The sequence below is a fragment of the Phascolarctos cinereus genome, unplaced genomic scaffold (genome assembly GCF_003287225.1).
Source record: "Phascolarctos cinereus isolate Bilbo 61053 unplaced genomic scaffold, phaCin_HiC Scaffold_726;HRSCAF=1367, whole genome shotgun sequence".
Lineage (NCBI taxonomy): Eukaryota > Metazoa > Chordata > Mammalia > Diprotodontia > Phascolarctidae > Phascolarctos > Phascolarctos cinereus.
The window spans coordinates 180,485,460-180,502,777 of record NW_027556098.1 but is presented as its reverse complement, the minus strand read 5'-3'; the positions used below and the strand labels follow the sequence as shown (position 1 = coordinate 180,502,777).

Below are 17,318 nucleotides of genomic sequence, written 5' to 3'. Positions count from 1 at the left end.
GTATCCCCTTGACTTCTAATTCTTTGCTGGCACAAAAAGAGCTGCTGTAAATATTTTTGTACAGATAGGTTCTTTCAGTGTTATGATTGTTAATTGTGTTTTCACTTCTATTATACCTTCCTGCAGTTTTTCCTGTCTTTTACTCCTTCACCTCTCTTTACAAAGAAAAATAAATGGGAAATGAAAAAGAATGAGATCAACACTAGTTATCTATAAATGAAGTGATCTAAGGCCATTTCTCTGCCTCTCTTCTCTTTACCTAGTCCAGACCCTGATCACTTTTTAATCCTGTCTTTATGAGACACTTTCTCAAATTTAAGTGTTTTTTGTTTATGACTCTTTCCTTACTCTTTCTCAATCTTCCTTCTCCCTCTTCCCTGTTCCCCCTTATTTCCCTATTAGATTTATTGTATTTCTATACAAAACTACATGTTTGTGTGTGTTTAAAACTCCTTTGCTCAGTTAAAATAAAAAATATTTTTGAGATTTCCACTCCCTTCATACTCTTTTCTGTGTTTGTATACTTGTCTCTCATACTTTGGCAGCTGTGGGGAAGGTGGATTGGAGTATAAGGAAGATTAAGGAAAGAAGAGGGAATGTCAGATTATTACAATAGTCCAGGTAGGAAGTTATGAGGATGTGAACTAGAGTGGTGCCTATGGGAGAGGTGAGGAGGAGCCATATGTTAGAAATGTAAAGAAAAACTGGCAAGATATTTAGGGTGAGTGTGAGTAGAGGAGTCAAAGATGACATTTAGAATTTTTGCATTTTCTTATCTTTTTATCTGATGTAACCAAAGCCTATATTTTCTTCTTAATAAAGCCCATGACAATTCATTTCAGAGGAACGTAATTGCTAATAGTGGTGTTAGTGCAATGTCATTAACCTTGTGCCCCCAAGGGGGATTTCCATAGGAAGGAGATTCCAGGTAATTAAACCTCTGAGATAAAAGGTGCAGGAAAGTTGAAAAGAGAAATGAGTCCAGGCTTGAGTGTGTTGAAAGAGGCTTGTGACAGGTCAAGGAGAAGGCCTGGGAGAGGTAAAGAATCTACCAGATTCAGAAAAGGAATCACAAAGGGAAGGGAAGGTCAAAAGGAGGCTGAAGATAACTTCCCCAGCTAGCACAGGTGGTGACTTCTTCTTGTACACATTCACATCTGGGAATAGACTATACAGACGGATATTATTCAAGGGCAAGAAATCCTAATGAGATATCATCTTATTAAAAGGAACCTGGAGAAACACAGAAATAGGTAAATTATATTAATGCAGGCAATTATTACCCTGAGACCTTTGTTTAAGATTAGGTAAAGCAAACACACTCTCCACTCAAAGTCTTCTAAAATATGGTCACTGTGCAAAATTCCCAAGCTTTTTCCTTTCTGATTCAGATGGAATCAAAGTCTGACCTCATTCTAACTCAATCCAACCAGATTCTGTTAGCAACCTTGATAATCACGTATTTTGCCCCTAGGCCAATGAAAATGGCTTGCACCTAGTAATGAGGAAGTAGAATGGGAAAGAGGGGCATAGGAAAACACGTGATATTTTGCTATAACAATATCTCCTCCTTTGATGTTTATTGATACAAAATAACTGGAGTAGTGAATTATTAATCAGGAAATCAATGAACCAAAAAACATTTATTAAGTAGCTACTATGTATTAGCCACTCTGCTAGGTGCTTGGTATGCAAAATCAAAAACAAATCAGTCCCTACCTTGAGTTTACAATAAATTTGAGAATAAGGCGTGATGTACATAAATTTCAGTTGTTGTTCAGTCTTCTTTCAGTTGTATGTGACTCTTCATAACCCCATTGAAGGTTTTCTTGGAAAAGATACTGGAGCTATTTGCCATTTCCTTCTCCTCTCTTATTTTACAGACTGTGGCAGACAGGGTTAAGTGATTTTGCCAGGGTCACACAACTAGTAATCTGAGGTCAGATTAGAACTCAAGAAGATGAGTCTTCCTGACTCCAGGCCCAGCACAGTATCTACTATGCCACTTAGCTGCCCTATGTGCATAAATAGGCATACACAAAGTAAGTATTAGGTCGTTGGGGGCAAATCTGCTAGCATCTGGAGGATCAGGTAAAGCAATAAAAGGCAGCAATTGATCTGAATTTTGAAGGAAAGTAGGGATTCTGTGAAGTCCAGATGAAGATGGAGTTTGTTCTGGGCATGGGAGATAGACAATGCAAGAGCATGGAGATGAGTAATGTCATGTATGAAGAACAATAAGAAGCTCTGTTTAACTAGACAGTTTGGGGCCAGGCTACAGATGTTCTTAAGTCCCAAATAGAGCAAATTATGTTTGATCCTAGAGTTAAAAAGGAACTACTGGCATTTATTGATCAGGGGACTAATATGGTGATATCTTTAGGAAAATCACTTTGGCAGCTGTATGGAACATGGACTTGAAGCAGGGATACCAATAAAAGTGATGAGGGCCTAAGAAGAAGAGTGAAAGATAAGACTGGATGGAATGTGTGATGGTTTAACATAATTAAAAATTTGCCTCCAATACTTGATGTTTGAAAAAACTAGGGCTGTTAGCTCTTAATCAATAAGCAAAGGATGCTTCCCTTTCTGCCTCAGGAGATAATCAGTAGCTGTGAATTGAAATTGAAAAGGACCCAGGAGTCAATGCTGGAGAAAGGCAAAAGAAAGACAAGAGTCCTTATAAGAATTGGGACTGGAAAGAAAATCTTTTGTGAATATCTCGGAGTGGGTGAATTCATCTCAGATTGAAAGGAAGAAGTGATATGGGTCCTTAAGACAGTAGGGCTTCTTTATTTTCTAATGATGAAAGAGTGAACTGAATTAATCCAGGTTGATAATCAGCACAGACAGCTTAGGGAGTTGGGGAACAGGACTCTGGATTCAGATGGAAATAGATATAACTAGTCTACGGGAAATCAGTGAGATATTTCCCAAGTTGGTCAAAGCTAGACTTTTATTTCTATGTTCTCATAACTGTTAAAGCTTCATAATTTGTACCTTTATGTCTTCTCACCAACTAGAATAGTTTATTCAGCCTTTGAAAAGACTACTGTGAAATTCTAATGGCAACAATAATTTACAATGAGGAGTGATACAGGAGAAAGGGAGGAGGAGAGAGGAGCAGAAAGAGCAGAGGGCTACGGATGCAAGGCCAAAGCTACAGCTTTTTCCCCTAGAAATTACCTTGTATTTATTTGTGTGTGTACATGATTATAAGTACAGAGGTTCTTGACTTGGGATTTATGATAGATTTCAAGAGGCATTTGAACATTTAGGGATATAATTGTGTTTTTTATTTCAACATAATTGGCTTCCTTTATAATCCTATACAGTTTATGCAATTAAAAGCTTTATTCTGAGAAGGGGTCCGTTGGCTTCATCAGATTGCCAAAATGGTTCATGGCGTAAAAATGACCCTTGCCATACTAAAATGAAAGTTCCTTATGGGCAAATGTCTAACATTTTCCTTTGCAACTTCAATCACAAGCCTTGTAACATAATAGAGGTCTTATAAATTGAATTGTGAATAAAGTCATTGCCCTAGTTTCTTGTTTGGGAAAGGGGGAACCAGAAGGAAAGCAGCAAAAGAGGAGAATTAGCAGAAGTTGGTTGCTGTGATCACACACAGCTTTTGGAGCATAGTTTTATTTTGGGGCAGTGTTTGAGCACTCAAAAAGGTAAAACACTGACTAGACCATTTCTTTATTTGTTGTTTAGTGCAACTAAGGTGCTAGGATTAGTACGAGTGCCAACAATGCTTCTCACTATTATGAGACTCAGCTAGCATCTCTCTGTTTCTTACCTGTAATCTTCCACTTAGCAGCCCACTAAACAAACTTTAGGGTCACTTGTACAGAAGCTTAATGCTGCTATAACAAAGGCGGTATTTCAAAACTCTCACTGAGGAGGTGGCCAATGGCTGCAAGACCTGTAGCAGATTTGTTAGCAGCTTCTGGCTTCCCCCTTCCTCTGCCCCCCTTTACTCTACTTTACAGGTTGTGCTAGAGCACTACTCAGGAGGAACAGTCCAGGAATCATGGGAAGGGAACAGCACATATAATGCCATAGGATTTGTGCAGAGAGACATCGAGGGGCACTGTAGAGGGGGTGATGAAAGACTGCCTCTTTTCTTTCCTCATAGAGAAAAGAAGATTTGGGTTTATGAGGAGGAATTGGGAAGGACTGAGGATCAGGAAACCTAGGTTTCACTGTAAATTTAGCCCAAATATCTGGTTTACTCATCCATGAATTAATGGTCCTATACTCTGCCTCCTCCCTAGTACCTGGATCTATTCCACTCTGGTATAGGGATGCTTAGAACCAAGAGAAGGAGATATCTTCTTGTAACGCCTACCAACCCTTAGATTTCTGAAAAGTAAATATGGTAATGACCTAGACTCTTTAGCACTCAGTTCTTTTCTAATTTTTTTTTGCCTTTTTTTTTGGTGAGGCAATCAAGGTTAAGTGACTTGCCCAGGGTCACACAGCTAGTAAATGTCATGTGTCTGAGGTCGGATCTGAACTCAGGCCCTCCTGCTTCCAAGGCCAGAGGTCTATCCACTGTGCTACCTAGCTGCCCCCTACTTTTTTTTTTGTTTTTTCTTTGTTTTGTTTTTTTATTGCTCAAACATCCAAACAGTAATGTTTCATCCTAAGATCACGTAGCTAGTAATATCTGAGGCAGGATCTGAATGCAGACGTTCCTGACTCCAACTCCAGTACGCTAGCCATTATACCAAGCTGCCTATTTTCTCCTCTCTCCTCCATACTTGCTAAATACACAGACTTTATGTATAAGGCTCAATGCCATAGGAGAGGTCCTGAATTCTCCTTTTTGACAGTTTCTTTAGCAGCAGGAGCTAACGTCAAGGCAATGCAAAGTGGCAACCAGACCTTTGTGACCCATTTCATCCTGGTTGGCCTTCACCATCACCCCAAGCTTGGTGTCCCTCTCTTCCTCGTCTTCCTTGCCATCTACCTGCTCACCATCTCCGGTAATGGGCTAATCATCCTCACTATACTAGTCGATGCTCGGCTTCATCGACCCATGTACTGGTTTCTATGTCACCTCTCTTTTCTGGACATGACCATCTCTTGTGCCATTGTTCCCAAGATGCTGACTGGCTTCCTGTTGAACAGCAAGGTCATCTCCTTTGGAGGCTGTGTGATTCAACTCTTCTCTTTCCACTTCTTGGGGTGCACTGAATGTTTCCTCTATACCCTCATGGCTTATGACCGCTTCCTTGCTATCTGTAAACCCCTGCATTATGCTACCATCATGACCCGAAGTGTCTGTAATTGTCTGGCCTTGGGCACTTGGTTGGGTGGCTCTCTCCATTCAATCTTCCAGACTTGTTTCATGTTCCATCTATCCTTCTGTGGCCCCAACGAGGTTGACTATTTCTTCTGTGACATTCCTGCCATGCTACGGCTTGCCTGTGCTGACACTGTCATCAATGAACTGGTCACTTTTGTGGACATTGGTTTCTTAGCCCTCACCTGCTTCGTGCTTATTCTCACCTCCTATGGCTATATTGTAGCTGCCATCCTACGCATCCGCTCTGCTGATGGGCGCCGCAATGCCTTCTCTACTTGTGCTGCGCACTTAACTGTTGTCATTGTCTACTATGTGCCCTGTACTTTCATCTATCTGCGTCCTGGTTCCCAAGAGCCCCTGGATGGGGTAGTGGCTGTTTTCTACACAGTCATTACACCTCTTCTCAATCCCATCATCTACACACTCCGTAACAAGGAGATGAAGTCAGCATTGTGGCGGTTGGGGGGCCATAGGGAAGTGCAGCCCCATTGACCCCACCTATCAATGCAGATTTAAGCAAAACTTTGAACCAAGGAAGGCAAAACACCAGTATGAGAGGAATTTCCCAGATGAAGGAGAGACTGCTACACATCTAGAGGAATATAGAGATCCTGAGAGGGAACCCAGGGTAATATCAGCACAGAGATGATTTACCTCATTCTCATTGTAGTTCCAATGAAAACACAACAGATCAACTAAGCAGGGTGCTTTGCTAGGAAAAGAATAAGAAATGAGTAAAAATGAATCGACTGAGTCTCTTTCTTCTCCCAAGGAGCCTGTTTATCTTAATATTCCATCTAAGTTTGAAGAAGACTAAGGTTTCTAGAGTTTTTCACTTAACTAGGAGAATCAAAAGTCACTCAAGGATCCCTAGGATACCCTCACTGTCAAATTCATGAAAGGTACACTCCAGCTAGGTGCTAAAACTTATAATGAGATGGACACTTATAGTCTTCTGGACTAATCGTAATGATTCTACCTTATTAAGCCATGGGAAGGAAGACAAGGGCATCAAATCCATCCCTTCCCAAGAATGATTAGATTTGCATTGTACTTTGTAGGAGAAGGATGTGTAGTGAATGAACAAGAAAAGTCAACTCTAATGGATATGAAAACAGGCATGTACTCAGTAACCTATGAAAAAATACCTTATTTTTGGATACTAAAGGTATGAGAGAGAGACACATGCAAGGAGCCCTTGTTAACTAGCCTCCAGGAGATGTGTCTAGTATGCCTACTCCCAGACCACAGGAGACAGAATGAAAGAGGCTAGCTGCAGAAGGCTTCACATACACACCTAGTAGTGCAGGCCTCTTTGAAGTTATTCTATCCCCAAACTTAACTCCCTAACCCCTCATGTGTTTCAAATGTCAAGAAGTTGGTGGAGGAAGGAGATGGAATGTTTCTGAGAACAAATGTATGCTGCCTGCATATATTTTCTGTGCCCAGTGCAGCAGAGACAGAGGAATAAAAGGTAATAAAACAAAAAAGATACTAGAATATTCAGTACATGTCTGCATGTCTAGGATGATTTATCAAGTACCTCACATATGTCCAGAATGATGCAAACACACAAAGATGTCACAGGTCTTGTCTTCAATGAACTAATAGTCTTCTGAAATAAACTGCTTATAGATATGAAAAGCAATCAGGTCACCATGTAAAACAATAAATATTTAAGTGCCAACATACAGTAAATATCAGAGCAGTTCATAAATGTGACACATGAGTTCGGGCTAGAGGATTTTAAGAAACCTTCACAGTACAGATAGAAATCACATTTGAACTAGTCTTTGATGGATGATTAGAATTTATTTTTGATAAAGTTATTTTACTTATTTAAGTTTTTAAGGGGTATTAAGATCATGTTAAATTCTGGCATTAAGGATAATTGACAGAAGCACAGAAAAAAGGAAAAAGACAAACAAATGCATTGGTTATTTAGAGAAATGATTCCAAGCACTTTTTTTCACCACTCAGCATTCCCTAATATAATCACACAGCATGAGGAATGAAGACGATTTGGTTGATTCTTTTGCAATCCTTGAGCAATAGAGGAATACAGCAATACAGCAATGCAGGAGCAATAGTTATGAGTTCTTGAGTGCCCTAAGCAGCAGGAGGAATTTGGCACAATGTTTTAAATGTACATAACAAGCACAAACATGCTATATTTTTGTTTCATTATCTAACTTGAATTTGAATGATTAGAATTTAGAAAAATATCTGAATAATGTTACCCTCATGTCTTCTCTTTTTGACATTAAACATTCCCAATTCCCAAATGATCTTCCTATGGCATAGTTTGAGCCCCTTTATTATCTTTATCCCCCTCACCAGGGCATCTCACTAGTGCATAACACAGGATCAGGGATATCATCTCCCTCAGTCCATGTGTGATCCATATGTTAATTCCTTCTGAGATTATGTTAGCATTTTTGTCTGCTACATTACACTGTTGGCTTGTATTGATCTGGAAGTCCACTAAAACCCAAAGGTTGTTTTCATATGTACTACTATCTAGCTACATCTCCCCCATACTATATTTGAGGAATTGATTTTTGAAACCTATAAGTCAGACTCTATAATTATCCCTACTACATGTATATGTGGGGAAGCGGTGAGAGTGGGGTTATTTTGTTACTGTTTAGTCATTTCAGTTGTGCTCAACTCTTTGTGACCTCCATTTGGAGTTTTTTGCCAAAGATACCGGAGTGGTTTGCCATCTCCTTCTCCAGCTCATTTTACAGATGGGGAAACTGAGGCAAACAGGGTTAAGTGACTTGCCCAGGATCCCTCAGCTAACAAATGTCTGAGGCCAGATTTGAACTCAGGAAGATGGGTTGCACATGAGTAGCCTCAAGAGTAGCACATCCTCCTTCATATCTCAAACTTACTAGATGACAAAGATATCCTACAAAGAGAGAAAAATACATACATGCAAAGTTTTTAACAAAGCAATATTTCCTATTTGTTGTAGTCAATTTAATGCCAAGGGGGTCCAATGGATCCACAGAGATATTTCAGCGTTTCTGAACCTGAATAGGAAACAACTACATATGTATTTTCACTAACCTGTAACTAAAATTTAGCTTCTCCTTAACTATGAATATAGACAGCAAAATATTATTTCAAGACAGGGTCCATTTGCTGCAAATGACTGCCAAAGGGACACATGACACAGAAAGGTTAAGGACCCTTGAACTAGATGATCAACAAAGTGTCTTCAAGTTCTGAAATTCCTTAAGTCTGTTTTACTCACATTGGACTCTACTTTTGGTGTCTGTAATTGGAAATAAAACTTCATTCTATCCCTCAAGAATCAGTTTGGAAAAAATCCCCAAAAGACAAACATGGAATACTTCATTAGGGGTTGGGGGGAGTGAGAATAGTGCTTGGGGAAGAAGATAGAGTGGTAAGCTACTATATTTTATTCCCATAAATGCTGAAACAATGAGTTTTCTTTGCCATCACATTCATTCTATGTGGGAGTCAACTTTGAATCATCCACCTTCCTTATTGTTCCCCATATGATCAGTTTTGAAGTATTACCTGTCCTTCTATCTATCTCCACTGCCACCACCAGGCTCTAGTTTCCTCTCCTCTGGTCTACTGCAACAGCTCCCTAACTGGCCTCCCAGCCTACAGTTGCTTCCCAATGCTATCTATCCTACATTCTGCAATCAGATTACACTTCACAATAAACTGGACCATAGAATTCACCTGTTCACAAATTCTGAATCATTTCCTATTACCTATTAAATCAAATGAAAATTCTTTAATGTAGTATTCAAAGATCTTCATCATTCTACTTCTTGCCTACCTTTTTTGTTTTATAACCATATTTATTTGCAAATATTCTTTCTTTTTTATTAATTTATTTTGATTTATTAACAATCACTTCCATAACCATCCTAGAAGGCCCAGATCAAATTCCACCATCTGAATGAAGTTTTCATTAATTCTTCCAACAACTAGAAATAATCTCCCCTTCTGAGCTTTCAAAGGACTTTACATTTTTCTTATCACACTCCACTTTGAATCATATCAATGTGGCCCTCACAGTACTAAATCGTAATACATTCCTTGATTCTGTCTCACTTATCTTTGTAGACTCTCAATTCTAAGTCTAGTGTTTTATGTACAGTAAGCACTAAATAAATATTTGTTTTGAATAAATGAATGGGTGATTGACTCTGAGTAATATGTGTATAGACAGACAGACAGAGAGAGAGAGAGAGAGAGAGAGAGAGAGAGAGAGAGAGAGAGATCACAAGGAAAAGGAAAGATTCAAAGATGACTGATTTCAAGTCTTAGCAACTAGAGAATGTCAGCTAGGAAAATTAAGAAAGTTAAAGATTATAAAAAGGCAGCTTATTGAAATTCATGTGAAAGGATTGAGATGAATTACAATAATTCTTGTGATAATTATTCAGACAACCCTTAAAGATCTCATCATTACACTCAGTGTTAGTGTGTATAGTTGCCTGATACTCTCCATGTGGTCTGACATAGTGTGAATTCCTGTCAATGATAATGAGATAAAATCTGAATGCAAATACCCAGGAGATGTTGTGTCCAAGCTCTACCCAAAGCTTCCCAAGAGGCTGAACAGCATCCCCTGGGTGGTACATTAAGCATAAAACACTGCTCACTCACAGCTGCAGGGTTAGAGAAGAAACTACAAGAAAGGGAAGACCAACAGCACCTAGAGGAGAGCAAACTGCATTGGAAAGCTACAAAGAGCTGAATTTGCTGTCCCACCTGGGCACAGTGGCTCTCTCTGAGTGGGAAACTCAACTAAACATCCATGACTGACATTTAATGACTCAAATATGCCATTCTAAACACCAAGAGAGTGAGAAAACAAGAAAGAATAGCAAAATATTAATGACTACTAACATCAACAAGGTAACCTTTTCTTCTCCCCTTCTGAGCACTTTGACTATGGAACAAGGCCACTATATTAGTACCCAATGAATTATCATATTCCAGGAGTGATAACATATCCTCTAAATTGTTGTCAAAAAACAAAAGAAAAATTGCCAGAATTTAGTTTGACTAATATTCGGTGCCTATTTTGTGAAAGGAGGCTTTTCCAGGCACCAGATGGGGAAAAAATTATGATCTCTTCTATCGTAGAATTTACAGGCCAGTAGAAGGATTATACACACACACACACACACACACAAATAATTATGATGTAAAATATATGCTAAGTGCACCAGAGAATGGTAAAACAAAGTTCAATGTGAAGTCCAAAAGAGAAGGTTGTTTCCAAGGGGAAATGGGGGGGGGGAGAAAGGGAGTAAGCAAAAACTTCCTGTTCATGGAGTAGTTAACATTTGAATTGCTATGAGGATTTTTATGGGAAGAGTTAAAATTCACAGAGCAAAGCTGTTCTGTGCACTGGGGAAAGGGTAAGAATCAATCAATATAGGCAATATAAGGGGATGCAATAACTCAGTTGTCATTAGCAGGCAGGGGAGTATGGCGACAGAGTGGTCAACCAAACACTGGTGACCCACTTCATTCTGGAGGGGCTGGCAAACACAGCAGAGCACCCCATATTTTTCTTCTTTCTCTTCTTCCTCATCTACACCATCACTGTGATGGGGAATTTCTTCATCCTGCTGACAGTGAGCTTGGATCCTCACCTCCGCTCCCCCATGTACCATTTTCTAGGCCACCTGTCCTTCCTGGATGCTTGTCTGTCCACAGTGACTGTGCCCAAGGTCCTAGCAGGGCTTTTAACTCCAGAAGGAAAGGTGATATCCTTTGGGGGCTGTGCTATACAGCTCTATTTGTTCCACTTCCTGGCCAGTACTGAATGTTTCCTATATACTGTCATGGCATATGACCGATACTTGGCCATCAGTCAGCCACTGCGATATCCAGTTGTCATGAGTCAGAAGATATGTGCAGGGCTGGCAGGTGCTACTTGGGCCACTGGTGCCATACACTCTACTATCCACACCTCCCTCACCTTCCACCTGCCCTATTGTGGGCCTTCCCGCATTGCTTATTTCTTCTGTGACATCCCCCCTGTTCTAAAGCTGGCTTGTACAGAGACTGCCCTTAATGAGCTGGTCATGCTGGCTAACATTGGCATTGTCGCTGCAAGCTGCCTGTTACTTATCATCATCTCCTATGTCTTCATTGTGGCATCTGTGCTGAGGATTCGTACTGCAGTTGGCCGCCACCGGGCCTTTTCTACCTGCACAGCACACCTTACAGTGGTATTCCTCTACTATATGCCCCCCATATGTATCTACATTCAGCCACACTCCAGTGGGGCAGAGATAGGAGCCCCAGCTGTCTTCTACACGATTGTCACTCCTATGCTCAACCCCTTCATTTACACCTTGAGGAATAAAGAAGTGAAACGCGCTCTGAGAAGACTTCTGTGCCATGGGCCTAGAGAGTCACCTGCTATTAGTCCACCCCCTTGAAATGTACTGTAACTCATTTCCCTAACCCTTCCAATGTAGCACTTGACCAATGATATGGTACAATGGAAATGGCATCAAGGTGGAAGGGAGCAGATCTGTTCCAGACCCAATTGTGACCTGAGGAAAGTCATTTTACATCTCTCGGTTCATTTCTATCACTGTAAAATATAGTGTTTGAAGTAATGTTCACTAGGTTCTCTCCCTCTTCATTTATTCTATGATTCTCTAGAGCAGGGGTGGGGAACCTGCAGCCTTGAAGCCACATGTGGATCTAGACTCCCAACAAGGATAGAGAACTTAATGATAATCTTATACCTTTGAGGACAGAACCTTCTTTGGCATCAAAATTTCTGGAGCTCAGAGCATTACTTAACCATTATATGGGGACTAGATGATGAAGTTCCATGAGAAAAGCTAAGTAGCATGTTCTGGCCATGGGACTCAGCAATATATCAGTGTTAGGACTAATGGACTTGTATAGAGACACTGACTGTCTCCATTTAGAAAGAGTCACTGTGGTAGACTCAAAACAGCACAGAATGTTTTTAGTCAGTGGATCTGGGTTTTTTTAGGAAAGTCACTTCTTTCTGGGCCTTATTTTTGTCATCTTTCAAATGAGAAGTCTGGAAAAGGTTATTGATCTCTAAGGCTCCTTCCCATTCTAAATCTTATGCCTTCGCAAGATCCTTCCATCAGCCCTCGATTTGAAAATATCACAGGCATCAGAGACCATGAGGAATCATGAGTGAGCCTAGGAGAAAGATGAAACTATTGTTGGGGAAAGGGTTTCATCCAAAGCTGAGTAAGGAGCTAGGAATATTTCTCAACATTTTTCCTGCTCTTAATTCTCCTCTAGCTGGGTTCAGAATACTTTTCAATAGAACACATAGAAAATGTGACTCTGACCCTGCTTCAGAAGCTTTTTCCAGAAAGATAAAAAGCAACAGCAATTAACATTTAGCCAGCTAGTTCTTCCAGAGAATTATCTTTCTCATCTGGTGTTGAAAAAATTGAACAGCTAAAATCAACTTAGTGTATCAGGTATGCTTGTTAAATCTGAAATAATGGGTCTGTTATCCCTTACGGGACAGCAAGGTTTTTTCTCAGTGGTAAGGGTAAGAGATAGTGTGGCAAAATTGATAGGAAACTGGCCTCAGAGGTGAGAAACCAATTCAAGTCTTACTTTTTGCCACATACTGGCTGCGAGACCTTAGGCAAATTATTTAACCTCTTAGTGCCCCCAGGCAAATCTCTAAAACTCTAAGTTGATCATCTTCATTGGTGAAGAAGTTTCTCGCTGAGAGTTTTCTACATAGAAGAAAATTGGAGGGGAGAGAGAAAGGGAGGGAGGGAGGAAGAGAGGGAGAGAGGGAGAGGGAAAGAGAGAGAGAGAGATAGAGAGAGAGAGAGACAAAGGAAAATAAGCATCAGAGCTAGAATTCAAACACAAGTGTTCCCTAAATTCATATCCTATGCTTTCTCCATGTTACTATGCTGATTCTCAAGAAGGAAATTCACCTTCAGAAAATAAAATAATTGAAGCTGTTGATAAAAGAAGATGAAAGATAAGCAACTTATTTCCACAACATCTTGTCTTCTTTGAAATGCAAAATGTAGTCTCTTTTTTCAGCATTGAAGAGGAAAAAAGAAAGTTGCAAAAGACAAGAATGTAATTCATAAAGTTGAAAGCAAGAAAGGAAATTCTGGGGACGTAAAAGAGTTATACCAGGATAGAGTTTGGGAAAGAGTTGGCAAATACAAATTCAGATGTCAGTGTACTCATTCTAAATCTCAGTCTTTCCAGATTATTGAAAATTCTGTGAAAGGGAGGAAGGGGCAAGTAATTAGCAAAAGATTTCCAAAATATGCACACACAAATGATTATATACATAGAAGAAATAGCTATTTATAGGATTGACTTAACCAGAACTTAAAATAGCTACTTATTCCACTGTTTTAATTTTCCTCTTGCTGTGAATTTGCCTTTCTATCCCTCATTTTCTTACTGAACTTTATAGTTTGCAAAATACTTTTCCCAAATCAACCAAGTGGGAAAAAAGAGACAGGAAGACCATGGATTGTTCTCTTTCTCATTTGGTTTTCTTTCCTTTACACATACCTACACAATCTTTTCACCTTATAGGAATCCCTTGACCTTATGCACCATAGCCTCTGCTCTCTCCATATTTATTCCATATGTGATCTATCCAGATATGTTCACTATTTCCTCTCTTTTCTCTTCTGGCTTCTCTTCTGCTGTGGACACTCTATAAAGGTTAACTGATGACTTTAACATTCATTTTTTTCACTTAAGCAAATATTGCCTTGTATTATAATTTAAATGCTGAATATGTATATGCCTTGTCTACTTAACTAGGTAATAAGTTCACTGATGTCAGAAACTATGTGGTATATTTCTCTTGTGTACCTTGCAGCACCTGTCACAGCATGTATTAACTATCGAATGCCCAGTAGATGTGTACTGGAGCCAGCTCCAACCAGCTTGTGAGAGTAGATTGTTAAATTTTCAGTGTGCATATTCACACTTCTAAAATTGGCAAATACTACAAATCATGAGTTTTTATTTAATGTCTTAAGAGACTGCTGGCAAAAATATTAATAATTCAAATTAAGCTTAAAAGTGTGTTGTGTGTGCAATTTTTTTCAGAAAGCTAGTCATTTACCACCACATTTTTAGTGCTCAACAAATAATCATTGGATGAATGCATGAATGAATGAATTCCCAAAATTTGGGACACATAAGCTAAACGCATAGGCCTACCTGTCATCTGTGAGAAGTCAGATGTGTTTTAAACTCAGAAAGAGAAAAATAGTATTGGCACCATCACTTTTTTTCTTCAAGTTCTTGGATATATTTGCATTTGGAATTTTGAGTGGGATTTGCTGGGATGATGGTTGGGATGACTGAGATTAAGAAAGGGATGAAGGGGTAAGAAACATCAGAAAATCAAGGAAAGAGAATTTATAAGTTATGACAAAGATCTGTCAGTAACTGAACACTTTCCTTCCAGTCGTATTTATAATAAGAAAGACACACAGACAAGCATCATCCTTGTGTAAAGTTCCTGTCAGAGAACCAAAGGTAGCAGTAGTTACACAGAGTAGGTAGGGAATCTATCATAAGTAGTTTCTTTACAGGTAAGCCCTATTGCTATGGACCATTCATAGGATAGGAAAGTAATTATTACACAGAAAATGCTCAGTGAAAATTTACTCATGTTAGTGTAACCATGTCTAAGAATAAAGGCTTTCAGTAAGAACATTTGCAGTCAAATAGTGAATGTGTTAAAAAAAATAGTTATAACTGTTATAGCACTTAAAATGTTCAGTTCTGGACACTCCATTTTAGGACAAATATTAACCAGCTGGAGCCCATCAAGAGGAGATGGATAAAGATATTGAGAGAACTCTAAGTAATGTATCTGAAGATTAATTAAAAGAATTAGGGATATTTAACTTCTGGAAGAGACTTGACAAGGGTGGTGGGAGGGTGGGGTGATATGATTGTTATCTTCAGATTCTACCACGGTGGAGAGAGAAGTAGTCTTCTTGGCCTCAGAAGGTAAAACTGAGAACAGTGTATGGAAGCTTGTGTGGAAACAAAATAAGGGAAAACTCCCTAGTTATTAGAGCTATCTAGAACTGGAATGGGGTACCTAATGAGGTAATGAGTTACCCAGCACTGAAGATTTTTAGAGACACTAAAGAGAGGATTCCTGTATCAGGTCTAGGGTTGAGTAGGTGACTGCTAAAGACATTTTTAACTCTAAGATTCATTGATTCTACACATTGTCTAACATATGTGATTTTGTTCCCTTTCTGTCAACAGTGTTACTCAATGTACTTGAAAATAATAAAACTGTGTTTCTTTAACATTATCTCATCTTCATTAATAGTACTATAATTCTTTCTTTGCTTCTTCCCCTTTCCTATTCAAATAACTTTTACCATAAAGTTTGACTGTTTCTTGGATCCCTGGAGGCAGTCTAAAAAACAGTAAAAGGCAGAGAACTGGTACCACAATGAAGTTATAATTGTGTAAAAATGGTGGAGGCACTGTAGGTGTAAGGGAACAGGAAAGAAAACAAAAATAAAGAGGAATGGAGCTTAGAGTGATGTCACTAACTCTCTGTGTGACTTTGGGCATGTTACTTAACCCCTATCATCCACTGTTACCTCATTTATATAATTGGCAGATAGAACTCACTAGACAATTTCTAAATCTCCCTAAGAAAAAGTTGGAAAGGAGAGAGAAAGAGAAGAAAGGAGAAAGAAACATAAATAAGGGAAAGGGACAAAGGGAAGGAAATATGATGTAAAAATAAAGAAAGATGGCAAAGGATGCACATAGTAAGAGTAAGGGGGAATGGGAGAAAAACACATGAAAAGGAAAAAGTGGAAGGAATAAAAGAGGCACCTTATGAAGAAGAATAGAAGAATATAGAAAGGCCCAAGGAGCATGCTCATATAATTAAGGTGTTACTTCATATTTCAAACTTCAATGCTTTAAAAGATTTTCAATTTCATTGCTATAGGCTGTGTGGCCTACCTACCTACACGGGGGAAAAAAACTACCTAAAAATGTTTATTGTTCAAACTATGGCATGAAATTGGAAGGACAAGCTATAGCACTTGGCCATCATTATACTCATCTTAGACACTGCAAATGGACTTTGAGCTGGACCTATTGAACAGGAAGAGGAAGGTAGAATAGACTGCCATTGAGAAATTGCCTTTTTTTAATGTCCCCAAGTTTCTCCCTCAGATGAAAGCCCATCTTTTTTTTTTTAACATTAATAGTCTTCCAGTAATGTTGTATGGCTGAAAATCATGGGACTTTACAATCTCCAAAGACCTGAAACAGAGAATCTCCCAAAGGGCAGTGGAGAAGTGAGACTGCTAGATGACTTGCTCAGCTAGTATGTATCAGAGGCAACACTTGAACCTAAGCCTTCCTGACTCCGGGGCTAGTTCTGTACCCTTTATGTGTCTTACTTCATGAACTTCTGAAATTCAAAATCTTCAAAATAAATGTTTTCAAGAATCTTCATATGAATTTCCACTAAAAATAGGAGGAAGAGATAAAACAGTTGTCAGTCGAAGGGGAGACATGTAGATATAGATATACAAATATATATGTGTATATGTATATGTGACCCTAAGGTCACACGTACACACACATGTGTGTATGTATACATATGTGCACAAGCTATCTAATTGTATGTTTGGAATATTTGTACATACACATATCCCTGTCTATCTATCCATGCATGTATATATACATATATACATTCATACATATATTCCTTTATACATATAAATATGCATGTACAAATATGTGTACATATATGCATATGTGTGTGTTTTCCATCTACTGTGGCATTTTTCTAAGGTTTTTATGTGCCAGTCACTATGCTAAGTGCCAGAGATACACAGAAAAGCAAAATATAATCTCTGTTCTCAAAGAGCTCACAATCTAATGGTAGTAAAAACATGCAGACAAATATGTACAAACAAGCTATATA

General features: G+C 39.0%; 2 protein-coding genes across 2 annotated transcripts; both read left to right on the top strand.

Moving 5' to 3' along the window:
- The first annotated feature begins 4,876 nt into the window (after positions 1-4,876).
- Positions 4,877-5,812, top strand: OR10G6 (olfactory receptor family 10 subfamily G member 6). Its single transcript, XM_020984683.2, has one exon. It carries the CDS (start codon positions 4,877-4,879, stop codon positions 5,810-5,812), a length of 936 nt encoding a protein of 311 aa, XP_020840342.2.
- Positions 5,813-10,810: 4,998 nt separating this feature from the next.
- On the top strand, positions 10,811-11,772 carry OR10S1 (olfactory receptor family 10 subfamily S member 1). The gene is given in 2 exon segments (XM_020984702.2): positions 10,811-10,823; positions 10,826-11,772. Coding segments are annotated over 2 exon segments (960 nt in total).
- Positions 11,773-17,318: the final 5,546 nt, after the last annotated feature.